Here is an 11,290-nt window from a genome sequence, read left to right on the forward strand (position 1 = left end):
GCGAGGAGGTTACAATAGTACCATTAGCCTCATTTTACATCTGAAGAAAGGGAGACTCAAGAAGTTAAGTGAGTTTCCTAAGGCCACACAGTAGGTAGCAGGGTCTAGCCTTGAAACCAGGTCTTCTACATTCAAATCTATTACTTTTCACATTGTACTGTGTAGCCTCTTTTGTACTATAGTATGCTTATAAGGTTTCTAGAGATATTTTGATTTTTAAAAATTTTCATCTTAATAAAATAAATTCCTAAGAAATGTTAGAATATTCTGTGATATATAATATATTGTTTGTGACATACAGAGTTCCTTTGTGTCTCAGTTCAGTGAAGAACTCTAACCTATGGTTATTTTACTTTTCTCAAGCTTCGTTTAGAGGCACTTCACCAGATCCTCATTCTGTTGTCTGGAATGGAAGAAAAAGGTAGCATCTCTCTGGCAGGAAGCAGGTTGAGCTCAGGCTTCCAGTCATCCACACTGCTCACATCTGTGAGGCTGCAGTTTCTAGCAGGGTGTTTTGGTTTAGGCACTGTTGGACACGCAGGAGCCAAAGGAGAGAGTGGCCGACTGCATCACTATCAGGTAGGTGACGATGACACCTTGCAGTATATTCAGATTTTAACTGTCTTTTTACAAAACCAGTTTTGTAATTTTGGGTTTAAGATTGAAGTTTTAAAATGCAGACTTTTAGCCCAGCCGGTGTGGTTCGGTGGTTGAGCATTATTGACTTATGAACCAGGAGGTCACAGTTCGGATTCCCAGTCAGGACATGCAGGAGTCAGTCAGTCAATGATTCTCAGTGATGTTTCTATCTCTATGTCTTCCTCTCTAAAATCAATTAAAATATATTTAAAAAAACACTTTGAGATGACTCCTAAAGATATCTCATTGGCTTTGTTTCCTGAATAATAGTATTATAGTTGGGGTTAGGTGAGCCATAGCACTGTTGTACTTTCAGATTCTCTGCTGGCTTAGTTTTATTAACCCTTAGCCAAGTTGGTAGAAAGAAATCTAAGTTGGGATAGGGTGTTTGGAAGGATGGGTTTCAAAAATTTACATTTTAGACTTAATCATTCTGTCTAGATTCTCAGGTTGTTTGAAAAAACGTTTTTGAGTGTTATCTTTATGTCTTTCATATTTATGAAGGAACACATGCTTTGTGGGAAAGGAGAAAGATTGTATAGAATTAGGAATTATCAATTTAAAAATAAATTTATTTTAAAACTTTTATGTACTGAAATATACTAAATAATTAAAAGCCACCATAGGGCTCTACCAGTTAGCTAGACTAAGGATAAAAGGGCTATTACTTTTATTTTGGTAAGAGGAATTATTTTTGCTAATAGAAAAAGTAAATCTTTATTTGTAATTCAGGATGGGATCAGAGCAGCTAAGAGAAACATACAGATTGAAATCCAGGTAGCTGTGCATAAGATTTATCAACAATTGTCTGCTACCCTGGAGAGAGCCCTGCAAGCAAACAAGCATCACATTGGTAAGTAACTGCCCATGGAAATACAGGTTGCAAATTATTTTTGCCTACGTTTATGCTAGATAGTTGTGCTACACTAGAGGCCTGATACATGAAATTCATGCAAGGGCCTTTGCCCCTGCCGCGGCTGCAGCGGCTACCTCTGCCTCGACCCCTGCCTACTGCAGCTTTGTCTGGAAGGAAGGACATCAGGAAGGACGTCTGGTCTAATTAGCATATTATGCTTTTATTATTATAGAAGACTAGAGGCCCGATGCACGAATTCATGCATGAGTGGGGTCCGGCCAACCCACCCCAATGGAAGCCAATCAGGCCAGGCCGTCGGGGAGGTGGGGAGGGAGAGGGAAGATGGGAGCTTGACGGCTGGCCCCCGTCTCCAATCGGTGCCCAATCAGGGCTGAGCTGGCCTGGGGGAGGGGCTGCGGGAGGTTAGGTGGGGGCGATCGGGCCAGTTGGTTGCCGCAGTGCGCATCATAGTCACAGGTTATCCCAGTTGTTCTGATTGTTCTGTCATTCTGGTCTGTTGGCTTTTTTATATATAAATACACTTTGTATTTGACATTAATAGATCAACTTACAGGTAAAGAATAAATATTTGAAATTGTAATGGTATTCCATATTAGTATTTATATTTTAGAATATAGTCCATTTTAGTAAATGCTTCATTTACTTAAAGGTGATTCTCAATTGTCTTTCTTTCCTTTTTATTTTTAGAAGCCCAGCAGCGTCTCCTTTTGGTTACAGTGTTTGCTTTGAGTGTTCACTATCAACCAGTGGATGTTTCTTTGGCAATTTCCACTGGTCTGCTAAACGTATTATCGCAGTTATGTGGCACAGACACTATGCTAGGACAGCCTCTGCAGTTATTGCCGAAGACGGGTGTTTCTCAGCTTAGCACAGCTTTAAAAGTGGCTAGTACAAGATTGCTCCAGATTCTAGCCATCACTACAGGGTGAGCATTATAGATGTCTTGATAGAACTGTGTTGCGTCTGGTATTTTCACATTTTAGTAATTTCACTTTTCTCCTAATCTCCTGTATGTGTTTAATTATAACATTTGCCCTTCTGTGTTATTACCATTTATTTTTTTCCTGTTATTTCATGTAGGACCTATGCCGATAAACTGAGCCCCAAGGTAGTTCAGTCCTTGTTGGATCTACTCTGTAGTCAGTTGAAGAATTTGTTATCCCAAACTGGTGTACTACTTATGGCCTCTTTTGGAGAATGCGAAGGAGAAGATGGTGAAGAAGAAGAAAAAAAACTTGACTCCAGTGGAGAAACTGAGAAGAGAGATTTCAGAGGTATCTATCACAAACCCTTTTTTCTGTCCTTATTTACAAGCATTTATTGAGTCCCCTTTGTGTGCATATCATTAGAATGTATACTTTTTTCTGTTGTGGACATGAAAGGATTTTTATTTGTTCATTTAGAAACTCCTTTTCTATACCGATGTGTATGATATAGGTGGGTTTCTGACTAAACCTTCTTTCTTTTAAGTCCATTAAATCTGATGTGGTGACCATATTGCTTACTCTCTAGGTTCAGTGTCTCCTTGGCTGTCCTGGTTCAAGAACCTAGAGGTTCTAGGTGACTAATTTCCCCAGGATATGTTTTTTTAGCATCTGATCCTGACAACCCATCTCTAATCATACTTTTGACTTAAGTGTTTCCCCAGGACCAAGGGTTTTATTATTTGGGAACTGGGTTAGAATTAGAGGAGTTGAATTTCTCGCTAGGTTAGCTGCTGTGTTCCCTAGTCACTAAAAAGATTCTTGTTATCCTTAGCCATTATAATTTTTGATTGCTGTAATATGATCATCTGCTCATAGCTTTAAAAAACTATAGTGAACATTGTATTTCAGTAAATTAAATTAATTAAACCTTGAGTAGAACCACCACAATGTATGTTACATAATTAAGGAAGTAAAGGTCTAAAATTGGTCATTTATTTAAAAATGTGTGTGAAACTACCATATCTTATTACCATAATAAATTCCAGGGGATGGATAGATACATAGATAACACAGACAAAATGAAGCGTGGATGTATGGATGAATGGATGGATGCATAGAGAGCAAGTTACTTAACCATTCTGTGCTCCAATTCCCTAATCTATTGCAGAGTTTTTCTCCCGTTTTATATAAAGAGTGTGGTGCTTATAGATAGAGCATATACAGGCTCACAGGGTCTGATAAAATAAATACTAGCATTTAATTTCACCTCCTGTTTTCCTGTGACCTAGTCGTAGATACAGGGTTGTTAAGGTGATAGCTTCTCACTATTCTGTGCTGAGTATTGCACATATGGACAGCAGGGAATACATAGTAGAGTTACTTCTCAGCCTATTGGTTCCCAAGAAAACTGGATCCTACCATATCCAGGAAAGAATGAAACAGTTCTGTGAGTCAATCTCAGCAGGTCAAATACACATCCACTCCCCTCACCTCATCCTGGAGAGAAGGCCATTGCAATTCTTGATTTATGGGGATGGCTGGGAGTGAGTCTGATTCTAGTCAGCGCTGGCCAGGTGTTCAGAGGCAGGCTGCCCTCTAAATTCTTAATTGAAAGGTGTACCCTTCATTTCAAATGTACTATTGATAATGAAACACAAATTATATCAAGTTCTATCAACCAGTCTTATATATAATGTCTCCAGGCATTAATTAATTTAATTAATTTAGTGTCTTATAGAAATACTTGCTTGGGCGTAAGGGGGGTGGGTAGGATGGATGCCTCATAAAAGAAATTCTCCCAGGTATCTCCACCAAAAGCTAAAGGTTTATTGAACTGGATTTTGAAGGAATGTGTTGGAGTGAGATATGTGGGTACTCAGGGCAGGCTAATAATTTTATATTCTTCAAACTAATATTATAAAAAAATATTTGCTTATTAACATTTAAGTAAAGAAGAGGTAAAACTGTGTAGAAGAAATGTAGAGGAGTTACTAGCTTTTTCCCTCATATTGTTCCTAGCAGTTTAGTCATGGACTTGCACACCCATCTCAGTAAAACGTAAGTCCTCTAGTTAATTAGACATCTGTGAAGATAGATTACTGGCTATCTAAGCATGCCCCTTGGTGGCAGGGGTTGGGGGCCGGGGTGAAGGGGCATGCTTATATGGCCAGTAATCTATCTATCATCTGTCTGTCTATCTATCTATCTATCTATCTATCTATCTATCTATCTATCTATCACAAGTGACTTGTCTGTGTTTTCCTTAATTTAATATGCCAGGATCTTCCTGAAAGAAGTGCTATATACACTTGTCTTTAAATTATTAAGATTTTCTATGTTTTAATGCCCCTTGGGGATTGACATTCTGGGCAGCTGCCCCATTGGCACACTTTCCCCTGGTTCTGAGTGGGACTTTGCCAGGACAAGGAGGTATTTTTTTTTTAATTTATTTTTATTGCTTAAAGTATTACAAAGAGTATTACATATGTCTCCTTTTTTTTTTTTTCCCCCTCCCACAAGGAGGTATTTTAAAGGTTGGATGATGAGAGACCATACCATGGTGTATTACAGGAAGAACAGATGGTTCTCTGGCTTCAAAAGCAGAGGGTGGAGGGAAATTATAAGACAAGAGAAAGGCTGGTGCTGATGCTGATGGGAAAACTAGGAAGTTTGGTTAGGGCAAGTTTGTGTCAAAAATCTTACAGATTTTGAGCTTAGGCAAATCAGAATAAGGCCTAGAAATTTGCTTCTTTGTAGAATCTGAAAATACAGTCTTTTTTTGAGATATGATTCTTAATTTGACTGGTGGAGTGGAATCATGAACTTTTTGAAAATGTGATTAAATTTATGAACTCTCTTATTAGTCATATACACATGCATACGTAATTTTTCATACATCTCCCACTAATTCTGTCCAGTAGAACTCTAGACTTGGGTAGGGAACTATTGTTTTATAGAATAACATTAAAAATATATTCAAAACCAAGTATACATATTTTATTCTAGCAACACACTGTTGTACACAGAGGTAAAAGATGTTTTAAATTTGGCTTTATTTTCTATCTTTTCCCCATTCTGTTATTTAAATTGTAAAAATTCAGCAGCAGACAATCTAGACATTAAATTTAGGTTTCTGCTTGCTGCAATCTAAATGGAACTTATTTGATATAAGGCTATTTCCTGTTTGTTGGCTTTTGACTGTAATATAAACTTGTCTCTTCATTCTTCAGCTGCTCTTAGGAAGCAACACGCAGCTGAACTGCATCTGGGAGATTTTCTAGTTTTTCTTCGCAGAGTTGTATCTTCAAAAGCAATTCAGTCAAAAATGGCTTCCCCTAAGTGGACAGAAGTGCTTCTGAATATAGCGTCTCAGAAGTGTTCTGCAGGTATATTACTTTTGTCTTGTTTTAGAGTATTTTTATACATCACATGTGTTTTATTCAGATAATGCCAGACTTTAACAACATCGGATACCTGACCTGATTTCAAGACTTTTTTTTTCTTGTTTTATAAGTACTTTATTTGTTGAAAAGAAAACTAATTTTAGAAGTAAAATTGATAGGAATTAATAATAGAAAATAGCCCTGGACAAGATCATGGATTTAATTGAGAACTTGTTCCTGTTTGTTCAAATTACAGTAATAAAAATAATCAGAAAATATCCTGTTTAATATGATAATTTGGCACAGATTTTGATTATCAGAATACAAATCTGAATGTGTCCATTCTCTCTTACCATGATATGATTACTTTATTTTGCTTATAGCTTCTCATTGTGCTTACTTTAGGAATGTACAAATTGCTTACTCCCATTAATTCTAACAATCTCTTTGAGGCAGTCAGGTCAGTCAGAGAAGAAGCAATGAAAGGGTATGATAAGTCTTAGCTTTAGAGATTAATAGACGTGTTTAAAACTCTACCTCTGCCTCCACTGAGCTGTGTAGCTTCATCAAGTTAGTTAATGTTTCTGAGCTTCAAATTCCTCATCAGTAAAATCAGGATATAATACTGTAGGGTTTGTGAGGATCAACAAAATTATGTGTATGAAATCCATCACACAGTAACCTGGCACATGGGTATGGGTATGGGATGAGTCCAGAATTATTGTGATAATAAGTTGAAGTGAAGTCCATTTCACCCATATATGCTTAGCAGCCTTGAATATTTTTTCAAGAAGCTCATTTAAACTTTGAATTTCAGTTACATTAATAATAAGAAAATGTCTTTCCTTCCTCAGGTATTCCTCTAGTTGGTAACTTAAGAACAAGGCTCCTTGCCCTTCACGTCCTTGAGGCTGTGCTACCAGCTTGTGAGTCTGGTGTAGAAGATGATCAAATGGCCCAGGTTTCTATTTTTAAAGTTGTTAGAAAATGTTTTTGACATCTACAACATGATTCAACCAAAATCTAAACCTAGAGCTTCTTCAGTTGTAAATGTGTCATTTTCTCAGTAGCAAAACTTCTCCTTCTGAGATTCCTTTCTTGTAATTTCATCTCTAAGCAAGGAGAAAGAAATTAATGGAGTGTAAGAAGGAGGAGATAGTGAATGCTTACAAGGTCAGAAGGAAAGGAAAGTCTGTGAAATTTCTTACTAGGTTTGGGCATCTACAGAGAAATAATTGCAACCACCCAAAATAGCCGTAGGACATTGATATAATAAAATGTTACATGTTACTTAGTATTATAGTTGAATGATTTTATTTTTCCTAAACTTAAAATTACCTTTACAAATTTTATTCTTTTTCCTTCAATAAATAGGTTGTTGAACGCCTATTTTCCCTTTTGTCGGATTGTATGTGGGAGACACCAATTGCTCAGGCCAAACATGCTATTCAGATAAAGGAAAAAGAACAAGAAATAAAACTACAGGTAATCAATTTTCCCCAAAAGGTATTTTTAGACAGCACAAGTGAATATCCTGTCTCTTGATTCCTTTTCCTCTGAGGAACCTTGTTCTATCCCATTATTCTGTTTCCTCTCCACATCTTCTCTATTGTCCTACATTGCTAAGCTTCTCAGAAGAGTACTCTTATACATGTTTCAATCACTTCCTTACTTCTCATTATCTCTTCAACCTAATAGTTTATCTTCCATCAAAGTATGGAAATTAAATGACAAAGCTAAGTGTTAAATACCGTACATTTTTTCCCCCTGTCTTACTTGACCTTTTGAAACTCTAGCCTTCTGTTGTTTTCAGAACACTGCCTTCTCCCAGATCTTCACCTATTCTCTGCCAATTCTTGATTCCTTTTGGAGGCATCTTTCCTTTGCTGCCACTTTCTCTTTGTCTTCATCTCAAACTTTGGTATTCCTCAGGGTTCTGTCCTTAGCTTTTCCAGCAGTCTCAGTCACACCTGCCCATATGCATTACCTTCCAAATTTAAGTGCTAGCCCAGGTGTCTCCTCCGCAAACCGTTGCCCCTGAATTTCTGGGAACTCTAGACATCTCCTAATGTCCCTATCCATGTAGTCAGTAGGCCTTACTGATTTTACCTCCTAAATAGCTTGAATCCATCCATCTAAAACTACCTAATTCTTCTTTTGGTTTTCAGATTTCACACTTTTTCTGGCTTTCCTTCTATCTCAGTAAAATGGCCTTTTCTTATCATTCTCTTTTATTGGTTGTTCCTCTTCTATTTAATCTAAGTGTTGGAGTATTTCTTGGGCGTAAAACTTAATATTAAAATAGCATTCAAGGCCTTTTATGCTTTTGTTTCATTTTCTCTTTGTAGGCTCCTTTTCTGCCAATCTCATTCTCCAGAACTTCCACATTGCTTGCAATTACTTTAAATCAATGAATTCTGTTGCACCTTCATATTTGACACATGCTATGCATACTGTCCTAAATGCCTTTCTCTCCTTTGATCAGCTGCTAAAGGCCTTATTATTCAGGACCCAGCTCGCAAGTTACTCTCTTTTGAATGCTTATTTGTCCTTTCCAACCATAGTTACTTAAACTTTTATCTTGCTGCTATATACCTGTTATGTAACTTCTGTTATTCTCTTAGCTACAATATTGGTCATATTTATTTGTTTCTCTATCCCCTAATTGTAAGCTCTTTATGGGCAGGGGCCATGCTATATTTATCATTGTGTTTTTATTGCCTACACAGTACCAGTTATCTACTAGATACCAGTTATTTCTAGGCTCAAACCAAGCAATTTTAGAATATATATTAAGTGAGATCTAGATTACTGCATAATACTGACCCAGCTTCCTTTCTGGTAGAAGCAAGGAGAGTTGGAGGAAGAAGATGAGAATCTCCCTATACAAGAAGTATCCTTTGACCCAGAGAAAGCTCAATGTTGCCTAGTGGAGAATGGACAGATATTAACTCATGGCAGTGGAGGAAAAGGATATGGATTGGCATCAACTGGAGTAACTTCTGGTTGCTATCAGTGGAAGGTGTGTAGAATTGCAAATAGTTTTTAACATTTTGTATTTTAGTCCTTTTTCCAGGTTCTTTTGAAAAAATGTATGAAATTACTTTTTAAAAAACCATTATACGTAAATATTCTATCATTGTGTACTATGTTAATATAATGGAAAGTGAGTGAAAAATATACATAGTGTATACAGGAGGCAACCAATTCATGTTTCTCTCTCTCTTTCTCTCCCTCTCTCTCCTCCTTCCTCCCTCTCTAAAAACTAATAAAAAAATAAAAAATGTTTCAAAATACATGACCAAATTTTCTACCTCCTTTTATCATAATCATTTATCCAGTGAGCAGCCTAAGAAAAGATCCATCTCTTTCCGGGTAGAGCTTCATCTACTAAGGCATGTATATCGGAAGAAAGATGAGACATGTAGAGATAAGCAAATAAACCAAAAAGCTGAACATAATAAGTCAATAGCAGTGGGAAATTCCCAAGAAGAGGTCAAAAGTCTAATTTAAGAGTAATCAGAGCAGTCATACACCCTGTGGTGGTATACCCTCTCAACTTTCAGCTTACAGTAAGAATCACAAGTTAGGAAGGTAATCAGTTTCTATGTCAGAAATCTAAGAATAAGACCTTTCCCAGGGGCATTTGCAAGAGATCTATACAGTCCAGCCAGAATCCATGATGTTTTCATAGTTTATGATACCAGAAAGAAATCCAAAATCTGCAATAGTCCCAGAGTTTGAGTTTTGTCCATTGCGCCTTTACTTGAGCACAGTTCATGTTGGGTTGAAACAGCCCATAGCAGACAGTAACAGGTTTTAACTTAGAGTCAGGTCCAGGCAATTAGAATCTGTGAATTTAGGATTCTAAAAAGCTAACAACTTTTTTGACAGCAAGAAATCCTAGATGTAGTGCCATACAGCTGTTTTTTAAAGTCCAAGGCTTTCCTAAGCCCTTTTTAAGCATTGTCAGTCTGAGTCCAAATTTACCCACTCAAAAAATAGGCACTTCAGGCTGAATCAGACATCTGATTTTACAAGAACTCACTGGCAACTAAAAACTTCTTTTTACAACTCTAAAAATTGCTATTCTTTTTATTTTGTCTCCCTTTTTCCAGAGGCTCCAATAGTCAAAACCCATAGCAAAATATCATCAGTTATGGATACCTGTTTTATTTGTAATACTTAAAGAGTTTAAATTCCAGTAAACCCACAAGTGGCAAAAAAAACCAAGGAGGTTGTGTCCCATGAGCATGTTTTTTCTTTGCAGCTTTAACTGATCAGGACGATCTCTTAGCATTTATGAAGTTACAAGCCTATAACATTTTACATCCATTTTTATCATACATCCAGATGCAGTAGCCATAAAACACAGCTGTTTTTAAATTTTACTTGCCCTGCTCAGATCCCAAGTTTACTGAAACTTTTACCAGTAAATTTACCCTTTATAGGGTTAATTGATTGGATGAAAGGCACTGCTACAGCAGTGGTTGTATCTAAACTAAAGAAAATAGTTGGCATGGCTTTTTTTTTTTCTTTCTGTAATCTTTTTAAAGCTTTGCTCTAGCCCTAGAAACTGATTTAATACCCCTTTCCCTCTCTTTTGGAGGAAAGAGCAGAATACAGTTCTCTTATTTTTGGCCTACCCAAAACTCATCTTCAGGGAATTTGTTAGCCTCACCCAAGGATTTTCTTTTCCTTTTTTTTTTTTTTAAGAGAGAATGGAAGGGGGGGCGGAAAGAGAAACATGGATGTGAGAGAGACACATCAATTGGATGTTTCCCCCATGTGCCCTGACCAGGGTGGGGATTGAGCCTGCAACCGAGGTACTTGCCCTTGATCAGAATTGAAGCCATGACCCTTCAGTCTAAGAGCCAATGCTGTAACCAGTGAGCCAAACCGGCCAGGGCACCTTCAGGGATTTTTTAACTTTTCCCCAGCAACCTGGAGAAAAGAGCAACTGCAAGCTAATGTTTGTTTTTTGGCCTATCTAAAGTCTATTTGTTGGAATATTTGGGTCCTTTTTTTTCTGTCTAGAGTAAAAAACAACAAATTTTCCCTTGGCTTCTCTTTTTCTCTCACCCCTTTGGTGGTCGAATGATCCTTTCACAGGGGTCACTTAAGACCATCCTGCATATCAGATATTTACATTATGATTCATAACAGTAGCAACATTACAGTTATGAAGTAGCAACGAAAATAATTTTATGGTTGGGTCACAACATGAGGAACTGTATTTAAAGGGCCAGAAGGTTCAGAACCCCTGCTAGACGCTGATGATTTTCCAGCCTGAAGTGCATATTTTTGAGATGGATCTGTTTTTTGTTTTTGTTTTTGTTTTGTTTTGGATCTGTTATTTTTTAATTCTATAGGTAACTTTTACCTCTCACAACAGTTAGCAACTCACCTGCTATTTCATAACAGGTGTAACTCCATAGCCATCAGGCATCAGAGTTTTGTCTTTC

General features: G+C 37.2%; 1 protein-coding gene across 16 annotated transcripts in view; it reads left to right on the forward strand.

The window, feature by feature from the left end:
• The window catches only part of HERC1 (HECT and RLD domain containing E3 ubiquitin protein ligase family member 1), a 172,472-nt gene that overhangs the window by 87,790 nt on the left and 73,392 nt on the right, over positions 1-11,290 (forward strand). For 15 of the 16 annotated variants that reach the window (XM_015568536.1, XM_015568535.1, XM_015568534.1 and 12 more), the window contains 8 exons: positions 364-579; positions 1,372-1,492; positions 2,204-2,441; positions 2,597-2,790; positions 5,673-5,828; positions 6,680-6,786; positions 7,200-7,310; positions 8,671-8,847. In XM_015568536.1, the coding sequence (XP_015424022.1) occupies positions 364-579; positions 1,372-1,492; positions 2,204-2,441; positions 2,597-2,790; positions 5,673-5,828; positions 6,680-6,786; positions 7,200-7,310; positions 8,671-8,847 (1,320 nt within the window). The remainder of the gene's footprint in view (positions 1-363; positions 580-1,371; positions 1,493-2,203; positions 2,442-2,596; positions 2,791-5,672; positions 5,829-6,679; positions 6,787-7,199; positions 7,311-8,670; positions 8,848-11,290) is intronic. The other variant, XM_015568537.1, reaches the window with a different exon arrangement.

Source organism: Myotis davidii, unplaced genomic scaffold (genome assembly GCF_000327345.1).
Source record: "Myotis davidii unplaced genomic scaffold, ASM32734v1 scaffold461, whole genome shotgun sequence".
NCBI lineage: Eukaryota > Metazoa > Chordata > Mammalia > Chiroptera > Vespertilionidae > Myotis > Myotis davidii.